The 16080-nt window shown below is 45.6% G+C and overlaps 1 protein-coding gene across 1 annotated transcript in view; it reads left to right on the plus strand.

Moving 5' to 3' along the window:
- The window catches only part of LOC144686486 (A disintegrin and metalloproteinase with thrombospondin motifs 12-like), a 665462-nt gene that overhangs the window by 471958 nt on the left and 177424 nt on the right, over positions 1-16080 (plus strand). Inside the window, exon 15 of the mRNA XM_078551763.1 lies at positions 11250-11494. Coding sequence (XP_078407889.1) covers positions 11250-11494 — 245 coding nt within the window. The remainder of the gene's footprint in view (positions 1-11249; positions 11495-16080) is intronic.

The following is a 16080-nucleotide window of genomic DNA, read 5'->3' on the forward strand; positions in this document are numbered from 1 at the left end:
TTTCTAGGATCCTCTGTGGCCATCAGACATGCCTTCACATTCTCATCACATCTCCTGTTTATTTTCCTGCTCTTCCTTTTACAGGAAGAGCTCGTCCAGTTTTCAGTCCTTCAAAACTGATCTGTTTCCTTTAGCGAGAACCTACTTGTTTCTATACAAAATGACACTCAGATTAATGATCCTCATCTCCCCCCAGTAGCTGCAGTAACTATATGTGAGGGCAGGATGGAGTACCAATATTTAACATGGAGTCACAGTGATAGATTAGGACTGTCAGAACGCTAAACTGCTTTTCTAGTCCAAGGATGTTCCTCAGTACATGGGTTTTCCTTTGGCAAAATTTTAAAATGACAGGCGCCTAAATTCAGCAGTACTCCTCATGTGTGTGTGTAGCAATCTAAAGCTTAGTGCTGCAACTTCTAATGATTAAATATGTATTGCCACCCTCTTGTTTGGCCATTTGTCTCACTGCAGCACATAAATACATAAATGCAGACTTTCCACACAATTTTGTTACAAAGAACGGCTATTGTGACTGAATTGTAAATTATATCATCATAGCATGCATGTTGCATATCTTGAGGTAAGCAATGCAAAGTACAATATCTGAAGCAAATGGTTGTCAAACCGATTAAAATGCCATGTTTGGATGAGAAAACCTTGGAGATACTTTCAACAAATTACTGAGTGGAATTTTCTGTTCTTGAAACTAAATGGAGCGGTGGGCAGCTTCCATAGTGCGTTTCCTGCTGGTCACAATGGTGGGAAATCACACCTGATTCAACACTTGGAAGCTCATTAATTATGCACAGGCGAGTATCTCTCCAAATCAGCTGGTGGTCAGGAGCTTATTCGTCCACCTGCCATTACCTGACAGGATTGAAGACCTGGGCACCATACTTAAACACCAGCCAAGCATTCACATCTCACTCTTTCCAGCCCAGCTGTCTCAGAGATATCTGGCAACCAGACGAGGAAAGCTTCAAGCCAGAGGAAAAAGGCTGCACCCCGCTTCTGCCCCAATGCCCTCAAGGCCTTGATCTGAGGAGTGCAGCAGCATAGGAATGTGCTGTACCCAAGGGATGGCTTCAAAAAGAACACCAGGTTCACCTCTCCAGCCTGGGAAGCCGTAACGAGGAGGTCAGCGCAGCTGGTCACCGCACCCACAATGCCATCCCCGGTGCAGGAAGCAGACGAATGATCTCATCTGATCCGCCAGGGTAGGTCAACCTTCAACTCCCTCCAATATCAAACTCTCATCATGGCATCATGTACTCAAAGGGCTATTCTCTTCAGGGATCTCATTAGCGGGGGCACATATCACCACTGATTGTCTCACGGAAACTTTCACATCACCACCATCTCATCCATCAGGCTGCTAACACTCCATCCTCAGCCCCTTTTGGGGATGGCTCACCACACACAGGGGACATGCATCGCACCCAACCTCTGCTCCATCCCTTCTCAGCACACTCCTTTCTTTTGCCTTCATCAAGGGCAAGCTGGTCCCCAATGGCTGTGAAAGGCCCCAGAAATAAAAACAGAAAATGCTAGAAAAACTCAGCAGGTTTGGCAGCAACTGTGGAGAGAGAAACAGAGTTAACGTTTTGAGTCTATATGACTCTTCTTCAGTGTTTAGGAGAAGTAGAAATGTGAAGGATTTTATACTGTTTAAGAGGGAGTGGAACACATACATCTCAGAAAATGAAAGATCCCAGACCAGGGGATGGACGGCTGACATCGTAACCCTCACCCAGTTCGAGGAAGATGCTGCCCAGCTGGCTGGGGAGGAGAATGATTGCTCCTGTGGGGAAGGGGAGATCGACTTGTCCCAGTATCCTAGTACGGATGACACCTCCATGAGATCATCATATCCAGACATTCACAGTGAGTGACATGCAATCTTGTATGCTGCCTGCTCAAGAACTAAAACTCTCTTCTCTCTCTGATAGGTATATCTGGGGAGACGTGGATGGCCAACATAAGCCCCAGAGCCCAGGACACCTCAGATGAGGAAGCTACCGAGGAAGAACCATCACTGCACTCACCCTCACTCTCCACCAGTGCAGAGACACACATCTCAGTGGGGCATAGCTCTAGATTGGGCTCTGGGTCACCTACTGGAGAACATCCCACTGACACGCCCCTGCAGCACTCGGAGGCAGGGACAGCCCAGGTGTCCAGCACTCGGAGGGCTGCTGGAGACTAGCACTCCTGAGTCTGAGTCAGATGATGAGCCTCTGCGAGCAGCCACCAACACAATGCTGAAGATGTAAAGATTGGTGGCGGAACAGCAGGCAGAGATGCCGTAGTCAGTCAGCAGGCTGGAGAAAAGGATGGACGAGTCGGTCCACGTTCTGTCTGATGTCGTGGCTCTGATAGGCGAGCGCCTGGAGGTCACCATGGGAATGTTGGAAACTGGCATGGAGACCTTATTCCAGCAGATTTTATCAGATTTGCACTCGGTTCTGGACTCCATTGCCGCACACATAGGTGGGCATTATCAGTGTCTATGCAAGAAGGGACTCCTTCTTCTCAAGGAGTCAGGAAGAGGCCATTGGCACCCACAGGGAGGATGATTGTCAGCCAGACACCCCAGGGGCCTCTACTCAGGACATTCGCAAGGGTGTCCAGCAGCTCCAAAACTGCTGTGCCTGTGACCCCATCCACTCCAGTTGCTAAGACTGAGGAGGGTGCACTTGTCCCTAAGCAGGTGACCCTTATCAGGCCAGGGCACTCCAGGCTTCGGGCCACCAGAGGATGCCTGCCAAGGTCATCACAGACATCAGGTCATAGCAGTCAGCAGGCTGCCTCCACCCCTGCTGTGGATGACGGGGCTGCACCCAGGCAGTGATAGGGTTAGGAAAATTAAGAAATAATGAAATCAACTTTGGGTCACGGATGTGCTACCACTGTAAAAAATATTGCACTTTTGTTAATACATTTGATATTTATGTGAATGGCTTGGCCAGCTGAAGGCGTCGTGATTATATACGTTAGATTCCTCTTATTTTGAGCTTTAGCCATCCTCCCACTCGGTGATAGTCTCCCCTTGTGAGATTCTCATTCATGTGATGTCAATCTGACTGAAGATAGTTTCTGCTTGTGTGATGTCATGGGGATGTGTTAAAATCTTTATTGGAAGTCTGGACTTAATGCGTTTGTACCGCATTTTCTTCACAACAAAACACAACAAGGCTCAGCAGCCTTGGGGGATTAGCGGCAGTTGTGTCTCCTCAGTGGTTCTACCAAAGACAAGACCTGGATGGGTGGATGATATCCCCAGCCATATCCTCATTTCACTGGCCACTGTAGTTTCCATTAATGTGGTGACGACTGCATCAAGTAAGTTGCCGCAGCTGTTGGGTTGCCTTTCACTTCCCAGCCCTGTGTATACAGGGTGCACTGCTGACCTTCTTCGTCTTGGCCTGGTGAATTATGAGGCTGAAACTGGAAGGTGCAAGTCTGAATGCTGAACTTGCTTTTGATGTGACTGGTTGGACATCCCTTTCAATTAAAAGGAATGGCATTAAAGGACAGCAAAAATATGGCCATTTCCCTTGCCTTCACATTACTCCTCCTGGAATCTGGTAGCAATTAAAGTGGCACAGGCACTTCTTCCATGTCATGTTTCTTCGACGACATCATCCCATGGAAGCTGACCCACATCACCCTCTTCAGGTTCCTGGCCCTCCTGCTCTTCATCCTCCGAGGAGCTCTCATCCTCCTCCATTTCACTCTCTGGCAAGGGATCACCCCTTTGCAGTGCCAGGTTGTAAAGGGTGCAACACAGCATTGATGTGGAATACCCTATCTGGGGTGTATTCAGTGCCCCGCTGAAGGGTCCAAATATTAGAAGCGCATCTTCAGAATGCCAATGCTCGATTAGGAAACGTGTGGAGCTGTGAACTGCATTGTACCTCTCCTCTGAAGCACTCTGAGGCTGACGCACAGGTGTAATGAGCTAGTGTTTCACTGGGTACCCCTTATCCCCAAGCAGCCAGCCGTGTAGATGCTCATGCCCTTCGAATATCTGAGGCACCTGGGAGTGACTCAGAATGTATGAGTCATGGGAAGTCCCAGGGAAACTGGTACAAATGTACATTATGTGCTTCTGATGATCACACACCAATTGAACATTGATGGAATGAAAGCCTTTACGGTTGATAAACATTAGGGGCTGCTATGAAGGAGCCCTTAAAGCCACATGGGTACAGTTGATTGCAGTCTGCACACTTGGGAATCCTGAGATAGCTGAAAACCCATTGAATCTCACAGCCTGGCTACCTTCACCTCACATAGCGATGTAGAGGGCATCTGTGACCTCCTTAATGCATCTATGTGTGGCAGGCTGCGAGATGCTACACAAGTCCCCTGTGGATCCCGGGGATGATCCACAGGCAAAGAAATTGAGCGCAGCAGTGACCTTCAAGGCCACGGGCAGGGGATAGCCTCTGATTCACAGGACTTTGGTACCTCGCGAAGAATGTGGCACGTGTGATCCACCAGAGCTGCAGTGAGTAACTCACCTCCTGATTCCCCAAAGCCTGTCCACCATCTACAAGGCACAAATCAGGAGTATGATGGAATACTCTCTACTTGCCTAGATGAGTGCAGTATCAACAACACTCAAAAAGCTTTATACCATCCAGGGCAAAGCAGCCCGCTTGATTTCTGTTTTATTCATTTATAGGATGTGGGTGTCGCTGGCTAGGCCAGCATTATTGCCCATACCTAATTGTCCTTGAGAAGGCAGTGGGCTGCCTTCTTGAACCACTGCAGTACCTGTGCTGTAGGTACACCCACAGTGCAGTTAAGGAGGGAGTTCCAGGATTTTGACCCAGCTACAGTGAAGGAATGACAATATATTTCCAAGTCAGGATGGGGAGTGGTTTGGAGGGAAACTTCTAGGTGGTGTTGTTCCCATGTGTCACCTACCCTTGTCCTTCTAGATGGTAGTGGTTGTGGGTTTGGAAGAGGCTGTCTAAGGAGCCTGGGAGAGTTTCTGCAAAGCATCTTGTAGATAGTACACACTGCTGCCACTCTTTGTCATTGGTGGAGGGAATGAATATTTGTGGATGGGGTGCCAATCAAGTGGGCTGCTTTGTCCTGGATGGTGTCAAGCTTCTTGAGTGTTGTTGGAGCCACACTCACCCAGGCAAGTGGAGAGTCTTCCATCACAATCCTGACCTGTGCCTTGTAGATGGTGGACAGGCTTTGCGGAGTCAGGGGGTGAGTTACTCGCCACAGAATTCTTAGCCTCTGACCTGCTCTTGTAGCCACAGTATTTATATGGCTAGTCCAGTTCAGTTTCTGGTCAATGGTAACCCCCAGGATGTTGACAGTGGGGGATTCAGTGTTGGTAATGCCATTGAATGTCAAGGGGTAATGGTTGGATTCTTTCTTGTTGGATATGGTCATTGCCATGCACTTGTGTGGCATGAATGTTACTTGCCACTTTTCAGCCCAAGACTGGATATTGTCCAGGCCTTGTTGCATTTGGACATGGACTGCTTCAGTATTTGATGAGTCGCGAATTATGCTGAACATTGTGCAATCATCAGCGAACATCCCCACTTCTGACCTTGCGATAGAAGGAAGGTCATTGATGAAGCAGCTGAAAATAGTTGGGTCTAGGACACTACCCTGAGGGACTCCTGCAGTGATGTCCTGGAACTGAGATGATTGACCTCCAAAAACCATAACCATCTTCCTTTGTGCTAGGTGTGACTCCAGTCAGTGGAGAATTTTCCACCGGATTCCCATTGACTCCAGTTTTGCAAGGGTTCCTTGATGCCACACTCGGTCAAATGCTGTCTTAATGTTTAAATGCAGCGACTGTGATGTTAAGCCAGTGACTCCTACATTTCCCTGCTTTGGCGTGGCAAAGGGCATGGGTTCCAATGGCTAGCTTCTCATGGAGGCCTTCCTCTTTTCTCTCAGGCCTACTCCATTTTAATCATGTGGCACCAACAAGTTAGAGAGCACCCCCAGAAAGGGACCTTTAATCCAGCAGTGCGTTCCTCCCAGACTGCCTCGGACCACTCCCATGCAGATTTGCTTCTACTTTCAATTTATAACTCTGCCATTAGGTTCTGCACGATTACTTTGAGACCAGCTTCAACCCTCTTCCCACTCTCCATGTCCCAGAAATTTACTTGCAACCTCACGATGTGAAGATAGAGCTCTTTCCTGTTATTCTCCAGCCTCCCCCAGTAATACTGGATCCCATTGTTGTGGTCGACATTACTACTCTACCCACTGAACCCATCGCTGTTGACGTGCCCATGCCCCATGTGGACCTCATCCCTCGCTATCTAGAGGCTGTGTGCACAGTCACCTGCAGAGAAGACTCCCAAAGAAAGCTTCTCAGACCAACCCTACTTTTATTATGTTTTCCCCAAATACAAGCTGCAGATGCCTCTCATAATCATTACCATCCCACCTACAGCCCTGTAGAGAGTTAGACAAGCCAATGGACATGGACTGTGACAACGCCCTGCACACCAAGATGTGCATTATCCTAATTAAACACACAGCCCTTGCTCCACCAGGTGTACAATGATACTTGCCATGCATAGCCCTGTAACATGGCCCGCTGGACCCCAAGGCTGCCTCTACTCTCTCACTCCCGAATGTGAGCACAAGGAGTGTCTCTCCTCTCTGACTCTGACCTGCTGGCCCCAGACAAAGGACTTTGACTTTCAATGAGTTCCCCATTGCCCTCATGACTGTACACTATACTGCCTCCCTTCCCACCACAACCCCCTCCCCACCCCCTCCCCACTTCATGAATCTTCATGCGACCCATCGCTCTTGTGCCACACTAACCACCCCCTGCTTTTCCTATTCGGGCGTGTGCATGCATCCCCTCCCATTCATACATGTGGTAATGTTTGTCAGCATTTCAGTTTCCCTTGTTGGGCCCCAGCTTCCCAACCCTCAGTCTCCCCTCGGCCTAACATCATTCTCCCACCTCCTCTACCCCTTCCTGCCCCTTTGCCCCTGCCATGTGTTCCCCCTCCCCGCCACCTCCATTTAATGCCTCCCTACCCCTTTGTCCCCCATGTGCTCCCCCTCCCCCCCTCCCCCCGCCAACCCCTTGCAATGCATTTCTGCCCCTTTTGCCTCGGTGCGTCCATTATCCTTCCCCCCCCACCCCACCACCCCCCCACACCCAATCAAATTGCAGGTCTCTGTCTGAATGTTCAACCCTGCCTGAGTACTGCTGCACAATGGTGTCCTTCTGGATTATGGAGGCACTCACCAGTAGCAGACCCACACTACGTCCCCAGCTGTGTGGGGTCCTACTGGCTTTGCAACAAGACCGGCGCAGCACTGTGGCATTGCACTCACCTCGAAGTCACGAGCAAAGTCCGGTCCAATCGGTGCACGCCACTCGTTTTCAAACGTGATTCGGCCCAGCGTGATTTCCTGCCTTCTGTTTGGAAGGGGGCATGTGATTCCGACCCGCCGCATATTTGATGAGGACTCATGACCCGGTAATGAATGCAAATGGCGCTCAGGCCACTACGCAGCTGGATATTCAACCCACCATTTACCTGCCGTCGGGAAAGTTGCAAACTGTTTTAATGCTAGTGGGATTTGGAGTTTTTGACTCCTGCTAGATTCTCTGCTCCCACCCGCCATGAAACCCACTACGGGCAGGAAGGGAAAATTCTGCCCACTGTCAAAGCACCTGAATTGTGATTGCGGACCTTCTGATTTAACAAAAAGCTGCAGAACCTACCTGTCTGATACTAATCAGTTTGATTAAATCAGCTTTCATCAAAGTAATTTGCATTCTCTACTACCAGTTAAAAGGAATCATTCTTTCTCCTTTTGCCATCTGGTGGCTGAATCGGTCCAAAGCTTCAGACTGTTTGCTTCCCCAGTAGATGCAATAATGAAACAGAAATTGGGAATATTGAGAGTAGAGAAGCATTGCAAAATGAAGACTTTGAAGTTATAAATAAATTGCAGCCTTTTATCAATCCATAATATGTTAACATTCTTGAATTTTTCTGTCACACATATTTCCCATTGGCACAATTTCTGAATACTTCTTCTGATTTGCCATTTCAATCGGTAAAACTGCAATGCTTGCTATTCATTCCTCTGGTCAATGGTGGCACTTGGGCCCACCTCAAACCACCATTTTCTTTTTCCATCATTGATTTAACTTTGTTGAAAGGGAAATATCTTTTAAATTTACAAGTGTGTGCTGACTTACTTCAGATCACAACAACTATTTTGTTGCTGTGTCTAGAGGCCTCCAACGCCCATCCCTCTGTAATAAAAACAGAAAACACTGGAAAAGCTCAGGGGGTTTGGCAGCACCTGTGGCGAGGGAAACAGAGTTAATGTCTTGAGTCCTTATGACTTCTTCAGAACTCTTCTCCAGCTCTGAAGAAGCCATACAGACTCGAAACGTTAACTCTGTTTCTCTGTCCACCAATGCTGTCGGGCCTGCTGAGTTTTTTCAGCATTTTCTGTTTTTATTTCAGATTTCCAGCATCCACAGTATTTTGCTTTTACCCATTTCTCTGCCTTGTGGCTCATAATCTCTCAAGTGTCCTGGAAGCATCAGATTTGACAGATTCTCACTAATCCCTTCACTTTATCCCTATCTCTGTAATCTCCTCCAGCCCCACAACCCTCTGATATCTCTGCTCTACTTTAATTCTGGTCCCTTCTGCATCCCAAATTTTAATTGCTCCACCATTGGTGGCTGTGCCTTAGGTTGCCCAGACCTCAAGTTCCGGAATACCTCCCTACACTTAACCACCTCTCTAACTCACTTTCCTCTTTGCAAGCTCTCCTTAAAACCTATCCCTTTATCCAAGCTTTTAGTCAGCTGACTTAATATCTCCTCATGTGGCTCAATGTCATACTTTGTTTTGTAATATCCCTGTGAAATGTCTTGAGATGTTTCATTATGTTAAATGCACCATATAAATATAAGTAGTTGCAGTTGTTACTCTTAGCCCTGTACTGCTCCTGTTCCTCTCTATTCAACAGCCACCAATCTACTCGCCTCTCTGTCACTCATGGTCTCTTGCTGATCCTTCAGTGTAGTCCCATTTGTCTACCTACCTCACTACTATTCCTGGCCTCTCATTGGACAAATGGGACATAAAGCATGTGCCTTTAAAAACCCAAATGTCCTTACACCAAATTTCCACCTTTACACTTCTGAAACTTCAGTAATGTCCTTGCATTCTACAGGTTACTTTACCACTTTAACAATGATTTAAAATAATAAAACCAAAGGAAATGAAACCTAGCCATTCAATTATCAACAGAAAAAACCTAAAACTATTAATAGAACATAAAGAGGGTGGGGGGAAGGCACCATCTTCCTAAAGGGTAAAATGTAAGTAACATTTTTTGAAATTACATAAATCGTATATAAATGGAAAAATATTACAAAAAACAAAGAAACTTCTCCATTCAAACAGTATCCCAGTGAAAACAAGCAATAGTGGCCTGAACCCTCAAAAGTTTTTTTTTTAAGTGTGCACACTTGTCAGCGCACTTATAAGGATACAGCCCTAGTGTTCAGCCGCCTGCCCAGGTATTTTAATGGGGAACCTGTAAGATTAGTGCTGCAGATTTCTGGTATGCTCAACCTAGCACTTAAACTAAAGCTATTGCCATTCAAATATTCCTTGGAAAGAGGATAGGATACTCTTGTAACTCTGTGATCCCTACTCAAATAAAACATAAGATCATAATATGTAGGAACAAGAGTGGGCCTTACAGCCCCTCGAGCCTGCTCTGCCATTCAGATCATGACTCATCTGAGCTTGGCCTCAACTCCACTTTCCTGCCTAATCCCTATAACCCTTGGCTCCCCTATAGTTCAAAGATCTGTATATCTCAACCTTGAATATATTCAGTGACCTGGCTTCCACAGCCACAGACTCTCTAGGGCAGAGAATTTTAAAGATTCACAACTCTCTGAGAAGAAATTATTTCTCATCTCTGCCTTAAATGGCAATCCCTTATTCTGAAACTATACCCCCAGTTCAAGATTCTCCCCACATGCATTCCACCCCACCCTCACCCCAAGGAGAAAACACCATACTGGAAGACCATTAGCTCAGATTAAATGCTACTAATTCATTGTCCATTAGGAACAACTATGTCCTAATGGTGTTTTGCACAGGGGTGAAGTAATTGTATAACACCACATGGACTGCAGCGGTTCAAGAAAGCAGTTCACCACCATATTCTCAAGGGCAATTAAGGATGGGCAATAAATGCTGGCCCAGTGAACAAAAAAAACTGACAATCAATTTACAGCAGATTTTTTTGGGGTGTGAAGCTTCGTGGTGGTAAAATGTATGATGCACAGATGACAAACAACGGCAATTGTTGGAGATATTGTGAAGTTTGTAGATGAGAGAAGGGAACCTGAAATCAGTCTGTATTCACAGTGAACTCTCTCAAACAGCAATGTGACATTAACCAGATAATCTGTTTCCATGATGTTGATTGTGATCTGTTCGGTTGCCGCTACCCATGATGTGTACTGCATGGACACAATGAGGCAGTCTTGTTGGAGTTACAAAGAAGTCTTTGTTAACAGTGCTAAACTATGTAATTATTTACAGTAGAGGTTAAAGATATGGAGATGACCCCATATTAGGTCCTTACATGATCCTTCCTCTTACTATCTCTCGGCTGCCTTAGCTCTAGGCCATAAGCCTTCTTACATCACCATGTGGGTGATACTGTACTCAGTCCCATGTTAACCTTTTAGATACCAGATCCTTCCACTACAGTTTGAGGGATAAATATTGGCCAGGATACCAATACCTTCCTTGAAATAATGCATCAACTCTGAGAAGAAGGTTTAACACCTCATCTGACAGAGTAGCACTCCCTCAGTACTGCACTGGAGTGTCAGCCTAGATTTTTATGCTTAAGTCTTATAGGACAGATGATTAAAAGCTGGGCTATAGAGATAAGCTTTAAGGAGCTTGTTAAAGGAGGAGAGAGAGGCGGAGATACTTAGCGAATGTATTTCAGAGGGGGTGTAAATAGCTGAAGGCAAGTCTGCTATGTTGGAGCAAAGGAGTTGCACAAGAAACCATAGTTGGAGCTAACTGCTCTGAGAAATTAATTGGTCTGGATTGCTCATCATTGCAACAAATGACTGGAGGATTCAGTTTACAAATGTACAAAAATGCTAAGGAACTATTGATTTATATGTATAATCTTGTATTCTGTTCTGTTTACAGGCTATGTAGATGTGGGCCTGATTCCTGAAGGAGCACGAGATATCCGAGTGGAAGAAATAGCTGAAGCAGGGAATTTCTTGGCTTTACGAAGTGAAGACCCAGAGAAATATTTCCTCAATGGAGGGTTTATTATCCAGTGGAATGGAGACTACAAAGCAGCAGGAACAACATTTAAGTATGAAAGAAATGGAAACCTGGAAAACCTGACAGCGCCAGGACCTACAAAAGAACCTGTCTGGATTCAGGTAATTCATGCTTCAGAAACCTCGAAAATGTTCAATTTTTGTTATTATTTTTGATGGGAGAATATGAGCGCTTTTAAAGGTCTTGGGGAGATTCCTGGGACAATCCAAGGAAATGCAATGTATCCAAATATGGATGAACTCTAGATTTCAGGTAGACCAGATACAATGGTGAGTTGATCAATACCAGTTGTCTTCACTATTTTTCAAGCAAGAGCCACTGCAGCAAAAACCTGCAGTGTGAGAGCCACATCGACTGCTAAATTATCATTGCTTTACTACTCCAGTAACTCACTTGGGGCAAAAAAATACACAACACCAATGGCTGAATACTCTGTTAGTTTTATGGTGGTTGCTGTGGTAACATAACTGTTACTGTACAACGCACATACTTAGACATACTTATTGGTGCACATTGCACCATGTGGTCAATGTGACTTGTAAAGAAGGCTGACTTTTGATAGGCTGGGTACACATTTTTTAATGGTAAAAATAAAATAAATAGGAATATAATACTGGGTTGGGCTCCGACTCACTGTGACCCTCTGAGGATAAAGCGTCACTGAAAATGCATGGATGGAGTTGGGGAGCCACAATTAGTGCCAATGGGAGCTGTCACTGGCTTGAGGGCTTGCAATGAAGAACACTGGTCTACACTATTCCCACTGTACCTCATCAACAGGAGACCAACAATAACAAGTTATTTCCTTTTCATTTTGTATTTAGCTTGCAAAATATATATTTTTACGATGGTTAGCAAATGGGTTTTAATCCTTTAAAGGAAAGTGCAGTAAGGGACCATTTAGGTCGTACATTGAAGCACATGATCTACAATCAATGGTTTTACATCCGTGGATGCAAAATGCAGACTAACAATAGCTTTCAAAGTCACATCCACATCTGCAAAATATTTTTGTAGTGAATTATGTAGAAAAAAAAGTTGTATTTATGTAGTATCTTTCAAATCCATCTGCCATCTGCTATGGATCAGACAGTGCGATGTGCTCACCAGATTGTGATCCCAGGGCTGCTCTAAAGCTAGGCACCACTGAGGTGTGTTTCTCTGTGCCGGTGGAGGGTGTGGGTGAGCGCTGTGTTCGGACTTCAGGGAGGGTGCATTCAGATTCCTCTCCAGAGGTTTGTTTGGGGTTTGATTAGAGGCCCTGGGTCATGGGTTCTGTCGGCTGTTTGGCGGATGTGCCTGCGAAAGCAAGGAGAGATAATTAGTGCATGGCAATGGCCTATGAAATACCAGTCACGACATGGTTGCCTGATGGCTGTTGCACTGCTGGATCTTCTCTTGGTAGAGCAGTGCCGACCTCACCGTCATCACAGGAATGGTCCAGATCCTCACTGGCCAGCTGGATGGCTGTTTTTAAAGTCTGTGAGGACCTTGATTTTGGGCATTCTGCCACCAGTCAGTAACCTCTCTGTCTCGTTTTGTGCCAGCTTGTCCTGCATGGATAGAGATGGAGAAAGAGTAAGTAAGACACCTGCCAGGTCAGATGATAAGTATGCCTGGCCTGTGTAGGTGGTGAATGGTCCCATGGACAGGATGAGGACAATGACAGTGTGTGTGAGAGAGTGAATGACAGCGAGTGAGAGCCCTGTGGATGTGTAATGGCTCTGTGAATGTGTGAGTTGAGAGTGATGACAAGAGTTACTTACCCTGCTGGAACGGAGGAGATCATTCATCCTCTTGTGGCCCTGGGTGGTTGTCCTCTTCTGAAGGACGTTGGTGCTGACCACCACTGCCGCTGCCTCCCAAGCTGGATTGGTCATGTTGCTGCCCATCCTGTAGCCAGAATGAGGGTACAGGACATCCCGGTGGGCCTCCACAGCATCCAGCAGTTGCTCAAGGGACCCGTCATTGAAGTGGCGGGCTGTGGTCTTTTTTCCTTTGCTGGCCATGGCTTCCATGCAGCGGTGGTGAGCTGGAAGAAATGACCACAGTGCTTGCGGCTGGACTTTAAACATGGCACCTGGCATGATTAGGCAGCAGGTGATGGCCAGCGGGAAAATAAGAGCCCGCCCGCCATGGAAACAGCTTGTTTCCCAGGACTGCATAAATAATTAGGCGGGTTTGGGATGATACGGTGTGAAAACCCACTGTCGCGGCTGGCGGGTAAAACATCTTTTTACCCGCCCGCTACTGCACTTAGTGCAAATCTTGGAAAATTCCGTCCAATAGCAGTAAACAGAAAGTCCTAGCCACCACCCATAAAAATACGCTAGGACGAATATTGACCAGCCTTTCCTGCCCAATAAATTTCCTGTGTTCATGTGATATATATATAATTGAAAAAATAAGAATGCATTTACGTTCGCCATTATATTTTAAGGTTTACCCTAACTCAAGTATTATGAAACCCTCAGCTGAATCCTGCAAAAGTGAATTTGCCTCTGGAAATGTCGTCACATTTAAATAAGAAAATATTTTTGTCCCGTGTACTTCTTGTATTTTGTGAATTTTAATGTCGTTACATACCGATAAGGGTGCTAGAAAGATGTCAGAATGACTGGGAACATTTTAATCTAGAACTAGTCCTAAAGATTCAGAACAAATGCATTTTTCTTTTACATATTTTGAATCTTCTCTTCATTCACTGGAGTTTTTGTTCTTGAAAATTAACATGACTGGAAATGGTTAACTGCTGCTCTCTTGCTTCTGATAGGACTGGATTTTGGAGTCGGCAGTGAAACAAGTGCACTCACTGCTGACTGTGAAGTAAGTCTTGCTGAGGCATTTAGCGAGCTTCCTGGTGAGGATCTCACCTCTGTCAGTGTGCAGTGGTCCACAATTGATTGCAGCTTTCTGCACTGGGCATTCACAGTGTAGAGCAGCAGTGATGTCATGAGGCTGTCCAAGCACATTAAAAGATTTTCACAGATCACCAAACAGGAAACAAAATGCAGTGAAATAAAATCCCCATTAAAATAAACCACACAGAGAGAATTACAGATTGGGACATACAGATGGGGAGAAGGTAGAAGGTAAAATATTTTGAAATAAATATTTTTTTAAAACAATAATGATGTAAAAGAATGAGCTTTTAAAAATCTACTAATTAATCATTGAGCAGGACTCCACAAACATAAAATTATTTTTTCAGGGCAAGCTCTGTTGCACAGGAAATTTTATTGATTATTATCACTGTTAAAAACCCAGTTACACCTGATTGAACAAGGTGTAACTTTTAAAGGGATTTCAACTGATGATATGGGAGCAGGAAAGTTGAGATTCTGACTGACATGATGATTGCCTGCTTTAGGGATGTCCATAGTGCATCCGAGCAACATAGAAACATAGAAAATAGGAGCAGGAGTGGGCCATTTTGCCCTTCGAGCCTGCTCCGCCATTCATTATGATCATGGCTGATCATCCAACTCAATAGCCTGCTCCCGCTTTCTCCCCATACCCTTGATCAGTTTCGTCCCAAGAGCAATATCTAACTCCTTCTTGAAGACATACAATGTTTTGGCCTCAACTACTTTCTGTGGTAGCGAATTCCACAGGCTCACCACTCTCTAGGTGAAGAAATTTCTCCCCATCTCAGTCCTAAATGGTCTACCCCGTATCCTCAGACTGTGACCCCTGGTTCTGGACTGCCCCACCATCGGGAACATCCTTCCTGCATCTACCCTGTCTAGCTGTTAGAATTTTATAGGTTTCTATGAGATCCCCCCTCATTCTTCTGAACTCAAGCGAATATAATTCTAATCAACTCAATCTCTCCTCATATGTCAGTCCCACCATCCCAGGAATCAGTCGGGCAAACCTTCGCTGCTCTCCCTCTATAGCAAGTACGTCCTTCCTCAGGTAAGGAGACCAAAACTGCTGACAATATTCCAGGCATGATCTTACCAAGGCCCCGTACAATTTCAGCAAGATATCCCTGTTCCTGTACTCGAATCCTCTGGCTATGAAGGCCAACATACCATTTGCCTTCATTACCGCCTGCTGCACCTGCATGCTTACCTTCAGCGACTGGTGTACAAGGACACCCAGGTCTCATTGCACATACCCCTCTCTCAATTTATAGCCATTCAGATAATAATCTGCCTTCCTGTTTTTGCTACAAAATGAATAACCTCACATTTATCCACATTATACCGCATCTGCCATGCATTTGCCCACTCACTCAGCTTGTCCAAATCACACTGAAGCATCTCTGCATCCTCCTCACAGCTCACCCTCCCACCCAGCTTTGTGTCATCTGCAAATTTGGAGATATTACGTTTAGTTCCCTCGTCTAAATCATTAATATATATTGTGAATAGCTGAGGTCCCACCACCGATCCCTGCAGTATCCCACTGGTCACTGCCTGTCATTCGGAAAAAGACCCTTTTATTCCTATCTGCCAACCAGTTTTCTATCCATCTCAATACACTAACCCCAATCCCATGCGCTTTAATTTTACATGCTAATCTCTTATAATGGGACTCTGTCGAAAGCCTTCAGAAAGTCCAAATAAACCAAATCCACTGGCTCCCCCTCATTAACTCTACTAGTTACATCCTCAAAAAATTCCAGTAGATTTGACAAGCATGGTTTCCCTTTCATAAATCCATGCTGATTTTGTCCAAT

This window comes from Cetorhinus maximus, chromosome 1, assembly GCF_964194155.1.
Source record: "Cetorhinus maximus chromosome 1, sCetMax3.hap1.1, whole genome shotgun sequence".
NCBI classification, from domain to species: domain Eukaryota; kingdom Metazoa; phylum Chordata; class Chondrichthyes; order Lamniformes; family Cetorhinidae; genus Cetorhinus; species Cetorhinus maximus.